At 40.5% G+C, this 15,691-nt stretch overlaps 1 protein-coding gene across 7 annotated transcripts in view; it reads left to right on the top strand.

Annotated features, from left to right (window-relative positions):
* RBM11 (RNA binding motif protein 11) overlaps positions 1-15,691 on the top strand; it is a 51,158-nt gene that overhangs the window by 10,005 nt on the left and 25,462 nt on the right. For 4 of the 7 annotated variants that reach the window (XM_056327402.1, XM_056327404.1, XM_056327405.1 and 1 more), the window contains 7 exons: positions 2,865-2,926; positions 6,442-6,583; positions 7,932-8,089; positions 9,157-9,334; positions 10,897-11,151; positions 12,646-12,714; positions 13,306-13,443. In XM_056327402.1, coding sequence (XP_056183377.1) covers positions 2,865-2,926; positions 6,442-6,583; positions 7,932-8,089; positions 9,157-9,334; positions 10,897-11,151; positions 12,646-12,714; positions 13,306-13,443 — 1,002 coding nt within the window. Of the gene's footprint in view, positions 1-1,174; positions 1,474-2,141; positions 2,352-2,864; positions 2,927-6,441; positions 6,584-7,931; positions 8,090-9,156; positions 9,335-10,896; positions 11,152-12,645; positions 12,715-13,305; positions 13,444-15,691 lie in introns of those variants that run through there. The other 3 variants (XM_056327407.1, XM_056327406.1, XM_056327403.1) reach the window with 3 other exon arrangements.

The raw sequence follows: 15,691 nt of genomic DNA, 5'->3' as shown, positions 1-15,691 counted from the left end.
TTTTTTTTTCTTTTTTTCCTGAGGGATGTACGGATTTTAACACCTCTCAATATCCGTTTACCTAAAACTCATCTGTTAAATGCAGAAAAGCTGGGAATGTGGCAATGTGCTTAAGTTACTTCAGCTGTAACAAAATTTCTTTTGCACATCTGTAACTTAAGACAGCACTTTAGTGAGGGCCCTGTTGATACTTTAACCACATTGTCACCATGTTTAGGAAATAAAATACTGGAAAAAAAACCCTAAAACATTTGAATTTGGCCTCAACCCCCTATCTGTTTCAGTCACTTTAAAAAATCTTAGTGAATATGAAATTAATGTTTTCTATGTTAGTTGTGATTTGAAATTATTGTTATTTTGCCCTGGTCTTTCACTTCCCATGCTACTAGCCTGCCGCAGGACTTTGCTTTCCCTGCTGTCACAAGGTCTTGCATTTATACTTGTTTCTCTGTATGTATGTATCACAGGGAACACAGTGCATGGTTAGTTCCGTTACAATCTCCCAAACGTGGGACAAATCAGCATCGCTGTGGTCAGTGATGCATTCTCATTTAAGGTGGCAACGTGCCAGGTCAACAACAGCCAAAGGGGAGGTGCGATATTAACTAAAGAGTAAAAAATCAAGATACTGATCTTTAGTAACTTCAAAAAACTTTATGTTCAAGAAGAAAACTACAGCAATGGAAATTGCTATTATAGGTTCACTCCTTCCTATCTCTACACCTAAATACTAGCGAGCAAGCTGTATGAATCCTCCAAAAAGCAAATACTAAAATGTATTGGTAAATAAGAAAGGTCAAAGCTTGCTGATGTGGTCCACACTCTGCCAGTGTTCCCAGTGCTACAGCATCGGCCAGGGACAGGCCAGTTTCAGCTGCCGGCCCCACAGCACACATGGGCTTCCTCGGTTTTGTCCAAGGGTGTTTTGAGCTGGATGTGTGGGGCAGCCACGGCCTGCAGCGACCCGCCGGCACTGTGGGTCATGGCTGGTGCCAGGGCTCGCTGTGGGCCCACTGCTAAGCAAGGGCGGTTGTTTGGCACGTTCTGACACACGGATGAAGTGCTGGTAGCAGACATCCAGCGGGCAGCTAGCGGGAAGGGGAAAACCAAGGGTTTTTACACAAGACAGTCACAAGACAGGACGCACAGACACCGCCGCAGGCCGCCCCCTCAGTCTGCCGCGGCGCTGCCCGCCGGCACGGCTCGCAGCGGGCCCACCGCCCACCGGGCCGCCCGCCTCGGCGGCAGCAGGTGCCGCTCTGCGCGCACAGCGCCTTCGCCGCCGGCTCTGCGGCCGGGCCGCTCCACGGGCCTCGCCGGCTGCGGGGGGAGGAGGGCCGGGCCCCAGCTCCCCCGACGGCCCCTCCCGCGGGGCAGCCGCTAAGCCGGTGGCCGCCGCCGCAGGGAGCCATGGCCGCCTCCCGCGGGAAGCGCGGCGGCTCCTACCGGCACCCGCGTCCCGGCAGCGCGCAGGTGAGAGCGCGTGGGGGCGGGGGGAGGGGGCGGTCCCGGGGGGGCGGGGGTACCTGCCGCCCGGGGCTGCTGCTCCCCCGGCGGGGGCCTGCCTCGGAGCCGGTGGGGCGTAGTGTAGGATTCGTGCTCGGGGTGTGCCAAACCCCCGCAGGTGACAGTACGCCCCGGGTGTGGCCTCGGTTCGTGAGGAGGGGAACAGGGGTTTGTTCAGTACGTCTTGTTCTTTTCTGGAGGGAATAGGAACTTTGCCACAGATAGGAGTAGGATTTAAGCAGGGCGTGTTTGTGACCACGATTCTGCTGTGCCCTTCGATAGCACTAGTAAAAGGCGACAGTTAAGCCAGCAGCGCTGCGCGGGTGTCACCGTCGCGGCCGTGGCGAGCGGACACCGGCAGTGGGGCGAGCGGGTGCCCAGGCGGGGGGGTGTTGGAGCGGGAGGGCGTACGTACTGTTTTGTATTTGTTTCTTGGGTTATCGTTTAGTTATTTGGCTTTTTACTGAAAGTACGAGAAAAATTGTGGAAAATACCGAGGGTCTGGCAGCGCCCGCCGCACAGGGGTTCGGTAGCTGGGCTTGTTCCACCACCTACCGAAAGGCACCGAAACTGCATCGTCGGTTAGAAACGATTTTAAAGCTGTTAACTACTGAGGAGGAGAATTTACTCCCTAGGTGTGCTGAGGTCGGTCTTGGGTGTGGACTCACATTCCTCGAGAAGTGTGAGAGAGTTCGTATTTCTTCGCCTCTGCTACACTTACCTCCGCTGGCTTACAACATCGGCAGCAGTGCACCAGCCTCATGCTCTTCTCCTCATCTGTGTGTACAGAACTTGTTAGTAGCACTTCATCTCTCCGCGCCTGAAAGGAGTTTGCTGTTCTTTAGGTATTAGCAGTTGATAACTTCCGATAGCTAGGTTTTCAAATGGGGGAGGGGGGTAACACTGCAGGATTTTAACTGTCAGAGGTGTAAGAGGGGTTTGCTTGTGTTGGACACAGAATCAGAGTATCTCAAGTTGGAAGGGATCCAAAAGGATCATCAAGTTCAGCTCCTGTGCTGTACTGTTGGCATGATCATACTCATGTATGAGTATGATATACTCAAGGTTTATGTGTAAACTGAAATCAAGCCAAGGTGGTGGTTCATCTCCTTTTACAGCAAGTTAAGTTGTTCATCTAGTCACAAGACTGTAGATCTCTCATTCTTCATACCTTGTGTTAGAGTGTATTGGTGGGAGAAGATACCAGGCAAGTAAGTGTAAGTATAGACCTTATTATACCTCAGAATTAAATAGCTCCTAAACCCTGCGTGTTTAGTAAAAGAAAAAGAAAACCCAAACCAACTTTTTTTCCAGTCTTTCAAGTAACATTGATACTTTTTCCTTTTTTTTCTAAACAGAAACGCAGCCCTGAAGAGAATGCTTTTTTCTTCAGTAAATTAACATATTCCTGGTTTAGCAGGTGAGAATTTAAACTGCTTGTTGATGTTCATTGATGCTCACAGAATTACAGAGCACCCACTTAAATTTCACACCATGATTCTGGCTTGAGCCAAAGCCTAAGCCTGAGATTGCTGTTAGCTTTTTGTATAAAAATCAAAATTTACAACTTTTAGACCTCATACTCAAATATTTTATGGAGTATTGTTTATACATAGTAGCAGTCATTTTGTATGTTATCTAATGGCATTATATAGAACATTAATATTTTGATAACTGAGCACAATGTTCTTATCATAGAATCGTTTAGATTGGAAAAGACCTTTGAGATCATGCAAGTGTTAACCCAGGAGTGCCAAGTCCATCACTAAACCATGTCCCTAAGCACCACATTTACGCATTTTTTAAATGCCTCCAGGGATAGTGATTCCACCACCTCCCTGGGCAGTCTGGTCCAATGCTTGACCACCCTTTCAGTGAAGACATTTTTCCTAATATCCAAGCTAAACTTCCCCTGGCACAACTTGAGGCTGTTTCCTCTTGTCCTGTCACTTGTGTGAAAGAAGAGACGTACTCCCCACCTGCCTACAGCCTCCTTTCAGGCAGTTGTAGAGAGCAATAGGGTCCCCCTTTGAGCCTTCTCTTCTCCAGACTAAATAACCCCAGTTCCACCTCATAAGACTTCTAGACCCTTCCCCAGCTTCACTGCCCTTCTCTGGACACCCTCCAGCACCTCAATGTCCCTCTTGTGGTGGGGGGCTCCAAACTGAACGCAGGATTTGAGGTGCAGCCTCATCAGTGCTGAGTACAGGGGGACAATCACTGCCCTGGTCCTGCTGGCCACACTGTTTTGGATACCAGCCAGGCTGCTGTTGGCCTCCTTGGCCCCCTGGGCACACTGCTGGCTCATGCCCAGCCGGCTGTCAACCAGCACCCCCAGGCCCTTTCCCACCAGGCAGCTTCCCAGCCACTCTGCCCCCAGCCTGTAGTGTTGCGTGGGGTTGTTACTGCTCAGCTGCAGGACCCGGCACTTCTCTTGTCACAATAGACAATATTTTTAGACAGTGGGATATAAAAAGACAAATTAGGCTATCTTTTTTTATTTATTATCTGACTGTGTAAAGAGTGGCAGTAGATAAAAATTAATATAAGGTTTCCTTTATACTCCATGTAGTGATACAAAAATTTGCTAGATATCCAGGAACAAATATTCAGTAGTACATTGAAGGTATTTTCCAAGTAGCCAATTTCATGCTCATTTTTCTCCCTCTTTTATGGCAGGCACATGTTATTACTGTAGAACACCTGCTCATAAACAACAATGATTCTTGGAAAATATTCTGAAAAATAGGAACTGAAAGCTCAACTCATGCAGCTTCCTGTCACTTAGTATTTTGGTTGTTATTTCAAACAATTTCATGTGTTATGTCTTGTGACCGTTACTAATTTTTAATATTTTTCTTTCTGCTTTAAAAACCATTTGAATCAGATATATACACACTTCAAAAATCTAGAAGTGAGGAAAAAAATTGAAACTATTATAACTGTTTCTTGCTTTATTCAATATTATGAATTCTAAGGAAGAAAGGAAATGGTATTTGCTATTCAGAAGCTGAGACAAAACAATCAGATTGTTTCAAAGATTCAGAGTATTCAGTTAAACTCTGGTCCTTGAAGTTTGTCAGTTTCAGAGTAGCTTTGTTTATTTACCAGTCCTTATGGTCTACACCATAAATACAAATTTTCAGTTTTTCTAGAAAAGTTATGCAGCATACTGAGTGCAACACTTCTACATGATATTTATGTGTTTATTATGTCATTGTTTGCCCATATGTCCAAGCTAGGCTATCCTTTGCATTTTTTAACAAATTCTACAATGTTTAACAAAAAGGGGGGGGGGGAGGATTTTGGTTCTGCTTAGAGCTTATTTGGCTATGAAATAACTGGATTCAACTGAACTAATATTGTGAACATTAGATATGTTCCCTCTTTGCAGTCACACAAGCAAACACAATATATTATGGCTAATATATACTTACCTTAAGTGCTTGCAGCCTAGATGAGGAAGTCTCAAATTAATTGTTACATAATAAACCCGTAATGCTATATTATGTTACTTTGGAATTCAGGCAATCTGGAGCTTACAGTGCCGAGGGCATTTGGTAGATCTATCTATCCTCTGGCAGCAGTGAGTTTTGGCATTGAGATGAGTTACGCAGAATTCTTAAACAGTTCCCACTCAAGTACCAATGGGCTTGCTTTCCTCATCTGTCTCAAAAAGTGGCACTTTTAGTGAGAAGCTATGTTATTTTTGCCTTAATTTATCAAGCAAATTCACTTTTTATCAATGTTACAGTTTCAGTAGATATTTGGGTGGCTCTTGGGGATAACGAGGTCCACCCCCACTAGGAACATGACAATCTGCAAAAAAGTGTTTCTGAGTCATTTTCTGCCCTGTGATGAGGCACACGTTAGCCCCAGGGCCAGCGCTGGCGCTGATGGCACAGGAGGAATATGCTGGAGGTGCACACTGGAGAAGACAGACACTGCGCTTGTGTTGCATGCAGCAGGGAAGGAAATTCCCACCAGCTGGAAAGCATTAGGGCACGCACTCCATCTATGCATGTGTCTCTCGTTGATTCCTAGGTGTTTGGGACTTCCTGTAAGTTAGAGAACATTGTCAACATTAATTCTTTTGCATTTTTCCCACCTCAGAAATGGTGTGGCACAGTTTGAGTTGTCATAAATCTGACATGCTTGTCAAAAATTCCACATGGTCTAATTTTCTTTCAGAGTTCCCTCATGTTCACTGTATTAGTCATCCCTATTTTGCCATTTTTAAGAGCATCTTTAGGTTCTGTTGACACTAAAGTGTGTAAAAGCACTTTTTAAAAACAAAATTTTAACAGCTGAAGATCTGCTGTAAGGAAACTTCCATTGTACTTGTGCTGAAACCCGTAAGTTTAATGTTACCTTGGTTGAACAAGTATGACTAGCAACATAGTGAGTCACCATCCCTGGAGGTATCTAAAAGACAGGTAGATGTGGGACTTAGGGAAATTGTTTAGTCCTAGCCTTGGTACTGTTAGGTTAGCAGTTGGACTAGGTGATCTTAAGGGTCTTTTCCAACCTCAATGATTCTATGATAATGCAGTCCTGTGATAGAAAAAGTATTTCATTCCAGATCACAATAGTAAGTGTGTAATGATGCTATGCATTTGTTTATGTAATATTGTATTTTCCTGTAAAGAAATATGGGATCATAAATGTAGGCAGATTCTGAGGTTTCCTCAGAATTTGCTGCTCAGATGTGACAATCTGCTTGGGCTCTTCTTACTTCAGGTGAATTTCAGAGTATTTAAGGTGACTGTAAGTATGTTCCACTGTAGTTTGTGGTCTTTGGAGGATTGCATATGTTATTGGGATTATAAAGTTCATGTATATACACTAAATTATATCATTAGCTTCTTGAGTTAGTAGTTCTGCTTGGTTTGGCTGCTGTATTTCTTGCTCTATAAATTTATTGCTTTCTTTCAGACTAATATCTATAGGCTATAAGAAGCCATTGGAAAGGGATGACCTATTTGAACTGAATGAAAGTGATTCACCATACAGTGTGTGTCCTAACTTTGAAAAGCAATGGCGAAAAGAAATCCAGAAGTCTACCACAGGATTCATGGTAGCTATAATTCTGACAATAGGCAATATCCTTTTCTAGTTTTAAGGAGTCTAGAAGCTGGAGAGGATTTCTATAATCTTGTTTATTAAACAGCCTACGTTTTGTGTATCACAAAGGCCACTCAGAGTTGTGATCAGTGATCTCTAGTGTGGCTATAGGATTTTTCTAAATTGTTTATGTTCAAACTTACCTCTTAGAAAGATATCTGGTTACATTTTAACACTTCAACTGATAGAGAGTCTACCATGACTTTTACTTTGGTGATTAATTATCATTTGTCCAACTAATTTCTCTCTAAACTTGTCTGTTTCCCCATGTCTTACCTTTGCATCTGTATTTCAGCTTCCTTGTCAGTAGAAACTGGCTTACAGAACGCACAAAACAGGCTTCAGTTTTCTTTAATTTTAACAATATTAAGTTTTACAGATATTTGGGGGGGGTTGCCTGACTTATCCTGTGTGATTTTCATGTAAATCCTTGACAGTTTCAGTCACGGTTATTTTTTTGTTGTTGTAGTTAAAGTACACTAGGAGCTCTGTGATGTTAGGAAGTTCACAAGAGAGAGGACCTAACCTCTGAGTCCAGCAAGAGTGTAGTTTTTGGGTTTTAATGACTCACTAAGAAGAGGGCTCTGCAGAGTTTGACCTTACTGCATCTTTTCAGTGTTTTTCTTAGCTATTTATAGATTTGCCCTCTCTTCCACTGATGGTATACACACCACAACCCTTTTACCAAAGTGTTTTTCAATACGGATAATTTTAATTCAGATACTGTTTTTATTATGCAAGTAATATATAAAAAGTATCCTGTCCTTCATCACTCTGGTAATTAAGAAAGTTTACCTTTATTCTTACAAGGACTCAAAAAAATTTGCAATTGTTTAAGATAAATTCAAACTGGAGAAAATAGTTACTTGACAACTGAAAATACTCTGAAAGAATAGAAGGGTTATTCAATCTTAAATATAAAGTTGCTGTGAACCTGCTATAAATGATAATGCATTTATGTTGAAGCTTACCTCTGTGTTTCCTACACAGTTTTTTTGACCTGTGATAATCATTTGATGATTAAATTATTTTCTGAGTATCTTCATGGGTGTTTGGGACAGCCCTAGAAATTATATTTATCCTTTCCTGAAAGACTGCTAGCCAGGATAAATAAAACCAGACTTTGTTTCTTACCCCAAAACTTTTCTCCTAACTGTAGGAAATGCGCTTTTTCAGATCATAAGTACAGTGATGGCTTTAGATGGACACTCTAGCGTTACATATTTTATATTCGTAAATGTGGGTGAAGTTAAAAAATATTTTTTTCTCTTAATTCTGTACATATTTTTGTAATCTTGCAGGCTTCTTACATCAAAAGAGTGCTATTTAAGAAAAAAAATTTCCATAAACCATCTTTGATTTTGCCATTATGGCAAACATTTAAATTTTTATTGATTAAAGTTGCATTTCTGAAAGTTACAGCTGACATTCTGGCTTTCATGAGTCCTCAAATAATGAAGTAAGTTTTTAATGTGTTTCACTTTATATTTGGACACTAACAGTAATAATAAGGCTAAAGGGTTACCAGTATCAAAACCAAACTGAACAATAGCTTAGATGTGTAAAGACTTTATTTCCCTGTCCTAACCCCACCTGCCCCAGTGATTATCTGAAAATGTGCTAATGAGGGAAAACTCAAAGAGATCAGGAATTTCTTAACCAACGGACTGAGGCAAAACCATTCCACAGTATTGTATTTAAGCATTTAATACACTTTAATATGAAATCAAATGTTAAGAAAAATGGAGTACCAAGATATTTAATTTCCCTGCTTTTTTGTCAATATTTTTCCACATCTATTTAAAAAAACCCAACACTTAAGTATATAATAAAGTCTATACCTTCAGCATTTAATGGAAAACTGCAGTGACTGTTCTTATCATGTTGTTGGTAACATGATTTGTTAATTTAACAAGGTTGATGGAAATGGTTTTTAGAAACTGTGCTTACCACAGAGGTGTTAAGAATTTATCAAATACCTGTGTGTTTATAAAGAAAAGATTAATGAACATAATTATTGTTAACCTCCAAACTATACCCTGAATCAGTGTAATCCTGAAAAAAATTGTTACCCATAAAATCCATTTAAAGGCATCATAGTTGCTGGTTATTTAAGATAACCTCTTACTTACACAAAAATAAGAATTTTCCTCTAGATTTTTTTCTCTCTAACTTTCATGGTTGGTAGTTACAACCTTTCCAAGTATGAATATCTTCCTCTTTTTTTTTTTTTTTTTTCTTTTGCTTTTATGCCATTCTTTATTTGTACTCCATTGCTTGTGAAGTCAGCAATAGCACACTGATGTCTAGAATAGTATTTGAGAATTGTTTCTAAGGTAACAAATTGGAAAACAAAGATAAGACCTGCCTTTTTTTAACATTGTATTTCTTTGTGACCTTCCACCATATCTGGATCCAAAATTGACTTAATTAAACAAGTTGCCAGTATGTCAGTTTATTGCACTTCTTATTGTCAGTTGGTGACTTAATGCACAGAATTTAAAATTTATTTTCCTTCATTTTCAGAGCAATGATAATGGTCAGGGAAAATCGTCCAAGTTCGTATGAGAGTGGATATGGCTATGCTATTGCCCTGTTTTTTGTAGGTCTCTCACAAACTCTTCTCCATCAGTTATATCAGCGTAACAACATGCTAACTGCAGTCAAAATCAAGACTGCAGTTGTTGGCCTCATCTACAAAAAGGTAATAATGTATTCTTCTACTTTTCAAAACAAAACCTGAAATAAACATACAGTGTTAAAAGACATTACGCTTACCAGCATGATTAAAAGCCAGGATGTTATACACCAGTGTCAGGCTAACAGATTGACTTTATATTTTCATTATGATTTATTTATAATAATTCCGAATTTCAGCAGCATTTCTATTGTAATACTCTAATCTTGAAATTACATTGTCAGCCACCCGTACAGACATAATATTGGAGATACATGTAGAAACTGAACTGTTACTATTTTGATTATGGGTTAATGTCCAAATTTACTGAATAAACTGGCAAAACTTTCTAGGTTGCATGTCTGGGAAGAAGTAAGGGTATACATGATCACTGTTTTTACTATCTATTAGTAGTGAATATGAGAAGCTGAAGCTTGCTGGATTGTCTCCTTTGGAGGCTGATATTTTCCACCTGATTTTAGTGAAGCTGGTTTTCTGTTGAGTTGAGTACCCAGTAGGTTTGTTATTCTTCAGACGTTTAAGATAGCTATAGTAGAAATCTATCTATAACTTATCCCTCCTTAGCAATGTATACTGAGGTGGCAGCATTATCAGCTACAAGAAATACAGGTGCTAGTAATGTAAAAGTAGCTGTCTGACCTGCAAAACGTAAAAATGTTTACTATACTGTTAATATGTAGCATATGAGATGAAGCTGGTTTCTCCGTGCTGCACCTTTAGTTTACTGTGTTACGAACATGGCACGCTGGTATTTTTACTGCAGTATTTAATTATGAAACACAAGTTAAGGAAGCAAAAAAAATAATACAAATCTGAAATAAATTACCATCTTTGTTAATTTAAAATACAGCCTCTTTTCTCAAGAGAGTCAAACTGATCTTTTGACATAGACTTCTCAGGTATTTTCTGAACCAGTACATGAAATTTTACTTGTAAATTGCAAATCAGTTGAAGGAATTCATTCTCTCAAGTTACGTATCAAGGTGTGTCAGTTCATCAGATCACGAACAGCGGAGTAGAGGCTGCGGTTGGGGTGGGCATGGCTTCTGGCCAGCTTTCACATCCACAAGGTAGAGACAGAGCTTCTCCCTCTCTCTGAGCTGGGCAGTGAACGCTGCGTCAACTTGTGCTTTGCGCGTGGGGTGTGTGGTCGGATGAGTTGCTGCAGCACTGTCCTGTCACATGCAGGAGTTGCAGGTGACACAGTGGAGAACTGTGAGGCACTAACACAGAGGGAGAGGGGAGAGCATGTGTGTGCGTGTGTGTTTGTCTGGGTGTCAGTCCCGAGACACTTGAGACTTGTGCTGTCTGCCTGCCACACTGAGGTTACACGTGGTTGCAGTGAAGCCTGCTGTTGGCTCCTGCACTGGGAGGTTCTAAACTAGGCCAAAGCTGGGCCTTGCTGAGCCCTTCTTGTGCCAAGCTGTCCTGTTTATTTACTATAAAGAGTTGCAAGTGTGTTTCACTGAGCTCAGCTTTGCTCTAATTATTGCCCTTTTAGCTTCTCCCAGGTGGCTAAACCCATCAAAACTGTGGATTTTTGTGACCACTGTATTTTCTGGTTGCAGGCCTTAACTTTAGCAAATGCCTCACGACAAAACTATACGACTGGGGAAATTGTTAACCTGATGTCAGCAGATGCTCAGCAACTCATGGAGATGACTGTAAACATCAACCTGTTGTGGTCGGCGCCTTTTCAGATCGTCATGGCTGTCGTCTTTCTCTGGAAAGAGCTTGGCCCCTCAGTCCTGGCAGGTGTTGCGCTGCTCCTTTTGGTTATACCTGTAAATGCACAGATTGCAGCCAAAGTAAAAAATCTGAAGGTGAGATATTTAAATAAGTATAGTAAGGAGAGGATAAGCTGTCATAATAGAGGAATGAAGGAGGGGGGTTAGGTTATGCATGTATAAAATAATATTGGTACGTCTAAATCAAACTCAAAATGAAAAAGCAATACCAAGCTGCAACTGTTTTTTTTTGAGGGGGGAAGCATAACTGCAGTAAGAAAGCCGTATGTTTGATAGCTAAACTAGTATTTAGGTTGGATAGCTAAATTTTCATTATACCGAAACAATACTTTTGTATTAGTAAGAATTACTGTATAACTCAAATTTTGGAAACGGCTATGTTTTTCCATATTATATGAGTTATTCCATTAAATAAGGGATTTTCTAGAATTACGGCTCTCTTCCACTTTTATTACTCAGGTTAAGCTGCTCACTCAAATTTAGCACGTTCTCCTGAGATGATGGGAATTCCCATAGAGGTGTTGCATGTGTTCCTACTTCTTTTCTGCTTCTCTGATGCTACAGTTCTCTTGGCACTGTATTGCCTGTTACTTTGATAACTTCTGTGAGCTCCACTGAAAAAGTAAAAAATCTAGCTACAACCCTAAGTTTTGCACTGCTATGAAGCCAATTATTTGTCTCTGTTTCATTTTGCCTTTGATGGTGCAACATTCAGTGAGGACTGTGGGTCCTTATTAGTTCTTTTGTACGGCTGTGACAGTTTAGAGACATTGGGGAAAAAAAACCCGAAACAAATTCAAAGACCTCTCACCTCTTTTGCCGGTGAGGTGCAGCAGCTACATATGCACTTAGATCCCTACTGTGATATGAGAGAGAGAGAGAGAAGAAACACAAAGGACACACAAAAAAATCATTCTGTCTAAAAGTTTGCAACTTGTTGTTTTGTATGAATAAGACTCAAAACATTAAAGAGGTTGTTAATTGGTATTTTCGAAATGTGAGATGCAGAAGAGCCTGAGTGTAGCATAGCAGGGAGAAGACTTTCTGCGTTTCTTTGATTAGTTTTTTTTTCAATAACACTGTATTAATCAGTAACAGGAAACTCTCCTCCTAGCTCCTGTATATGTACATATAAGTGTATTCAATGTTTTATATTCATACACTATTATGTATATATTCATATATGTGTGTATATAGTATTATACTGTATTGTTGTTGAGTCTGTATTTACCTGCTTGAAGATTAAAACCATATTATCATTCCTGAATGCCCTGGGTACTGGAAGCCTCTTAAGATTTTAATTCAAGGTTAATAAAAATAAAAAAGACAAAAACCTAAAATACACTCGTTAAGATATTTTAGGGAGAAAATGTTATTTAGATGTACTTAATTCTTTATCCTATCTTTTTTTTCCCCTGCATGTATAACTGAAAAAGGTATAACTGCAGTGATAGTATGTTATTCAGCAAGGTAAAAATAGCATTAAAAGTATTTATTGCCTACAGTTCACCGCATACTTTACTTTCCAAAATTTTTTGCTCATTTTAAAATGAAAACATTGCTTTTAAGCAGAAAAGCCAAATGAGGTATTCAGATCAACGAGTCAAGCTACTAAGTGAAATGTTACATGGAATAAAGGTAATGCCACAATTAATAAGTGTTCTGGGTTTTTTGTAAGGACATAAAGATAGAAAGTAAGTTATTTAAAAGACTAAAGTTTTATGACTAATACTTCAGTGATAATGATAAAAATGTAAAGTGAAGATGTTTTAACATAATGTGCTTAAACGTGTTTTTGGAAAATATTTACTGGTTTAAGTTGATCTGAAAATCTTAGTATCCATGATGCATTAATTTTACTACCACATTTTAAATGATAATATAAAATGTGTTAATAGATGTCTGAAAACCTGTAGCAGAGTGAAATTTTAGCATAGAAGAAAAGCTTTTTTGTTGTTTATCCCATTTTGAAATAAACCAGCTCATCATTTATGATACATAAGTGACAAGTTGAAATCTGAAGAATTAAAGAGTGACTAGAGTATATCTTCCATAAGAACAACCTACTTCAGAGTTATCTTAGGTCTTGCTTTCATTTGTAAAACATCTAAATTTTTGTAGTTTGGCATTGCTGAATATTCGAAAATGACATTTGGAGCTTAAGCTTATTTTCTGCACCATGGTTACTGCTTTTTTGTTTTATTGAAATATGTTTGTTTGATTGTCTAGATCCTCAAACTTTATGCATGGGAACCCGCATATCAAAGGAAGCTCATGAGCATTAGAGAACATGAAGTGGATGTTTTGAAGTCGTCTGGGTACCTGACGACTTACTCCATGCTAACATTGACGTGTATTCCTTTTATGGTTTGTTTTATAAAAATACTCATTTATGCAGGAGTATTTCTCATGTTTCCTGTTGCTTTAGTAGCTGAATGGCTCACAAATGTTGCCTCACAGTAAACATTAAATCAACACAATATATTCCAATTCTCTAGGTTCTAATAGTATGTATGTATATAACTGGAGAAGAATGAGAGAGACTATGAATTGACCAAGCTTTTAAAGACCTCGGTTAGAAAGTTGAATCAAATCCAAAGCTCCTGAATCTCATTTCACTGTTTCAATTACATAGAAATGACCTACCTTCTTTATACTCCTTTTTAAGGAAATGCACTTTTGATCTGTAATTTTTAGCTATCCCTTTTCAAAGACTAAACTTCTAAATACATGAAAAAGAAAAAAAACCCAAAAAATATGAACCAAATTCATCCTGGCCTTATTTCAGTGGAATTCTATCAGGAATGCATTCAGATTTTTGGATCTTTAAGTCCCTCTGTTAAACTCCGTTGGAAGGTAAATGGAGGCTTCAGGGCTTTGGGACAAATAGTTAAGGGATCAGGAGCACAAGTAGTGTTCTCTGTCCTTCCAGTTGCAGGGAACGATGAGGGAAGAAACTGGAAGAGCCCGCAGATCAATGTCTGGCTCTGAGCCTGGTGTCACCAGCAGAATTTTGGGGTTTTTTTGATTATGGGTTGGTCTGCAGGACACCAGGCCTGCTGGCAACAAATGGGGTACAACTGTCTCAAAGGGGTGAAAGCATCTTTGTGCAGGAGCTGGCAGGACTCATTGATAGAGCTTTAAACTAGATTTGAAGGGGGAATGGGGTAAACCCAGGCTCACTAGAGATAAGCCTGGGCTCAACACGCCAGCGTTTGAGGGAGGGTGTGCTAGCGAGGGCCTTTAGCCTGCCATCTTAGTGGAGGTAGGGAATGGAGATCCATGTGGCAGCAAAGACACAAGGTTTATTGATGTGTTAGAAACCATGGAAGTGCCTGAGAACGATCACATGGGAATTAGGGCTTCCCCCCAAAAAACAGGTGACCCAAGTGAAGTGCATCTGCACCAATGCATGCCACATGGGCAACAAACAGGAGTTGGAAGCCATTGTGCAGCTGAAATACTGTGATATAGTTGCAATCACAGAAGCATGGTGGGATGGCTTACATGACTGGAGTGCTGCAATGGATGGCTATAAACCATCAGAAGGGTTAAAAGGGTTATAAAAAATCAGAAGGGATAGGCAAGGAAGAAGAGGCGGTGGGATAGCCTTGTATGTTAGGGAGTGTTTTGACTGTATAGAGCTTGATGATGGTGATGAAAGGGTTGAGTATTTATATGTAAGAATCAGGGGAAGGGGCCAACAGGCAGATATCATGGTGGAAGTCTGTTATAGACCACCCAACCAAAATGAAGAGGCAGGTGAAATATTCTGTAAGCAGCTGGGAGAAGTCTCGTGATTGCTAGCCCTTGTTCTTGTGGGGGACTTCAACTTATTGGATGTCCCCTGGAAATATAGCACAGCAGAAACAGTCTAGGAGGTTCCTCATAACTTAATGTTCAGCTTGACTTCTTGATACAGTGGGTGAGTGAGACAGCTATGGAAGGCACTGTGCTGGACCTGTTGGGTGTGAACAGAGAAGGACTTGTGGGTGATGTGATGGTTTGAGGCTGTCTTAGGCATATTGACCATGAAATTATCAGAGAAATAAGGAGGAGGGTCAGCAGAACTGCTGCCATGGACTTTTGGAGAGCAGACTTTGGCCTGTTTAGGAGACTCGTTGACGGAGTCCCTTGGGAGGCAGTCCTGAAGGGCAAAGAAGTCCAAGAAGGCTGGACTTTCTTCAAGAAGGAAGTCTTAAAGGCACAGGAGCAGTCCATCCCCATTTGCTAAAAGATAAACTGGCAGGGAAGAAGACCAGCCTGGCTGAACAGAGAGCTTTGGCTGGAACTCAGGGGAAAAGTAGAGTCTATGACCTTTGGAAGAAGGGGCAGGCAACTCAGGAGGACTACAAGGATGACTTGAGGTTATGTGGGGAGAAAATTAGAAGGCCCAAAGCCCAGCTAGAACTTAATCTGGCTACTGCCATAAAGGACAATAAAAAATTATCCTATAAATACATTAGCAACAAAAGGAGGGCTAAGGAGAATCTCCATCTTTTATTGGATGCAGGGGGAAACATAGTGATGACAGCTGAGGAAAAAGCTGAGGTACTTAATGCCTTTTTTCCTTCAGTCTTTAATAGTAAGACCAGTGGTTCTCAGGATATCCACC

This window comes from Falco biarmicus, chromosome 2 (genome assembly GCF_023638135.1).
Source record: "Falco biarmicus isolate bFalBia1 chromosome 2, bFalBia1.pri, whole genome shotgun sequence".
Taxonomy (NCBI): Eukaryota; Metazoa; Chordata; class Aves; order Falconiformes; family Falconidae; genus Falco; species Falco biarmicus.
Note: the sequence above shows the minus strand (reverse complement) of the source record. Positions and strands in the feature narration are given on the sequence as shown.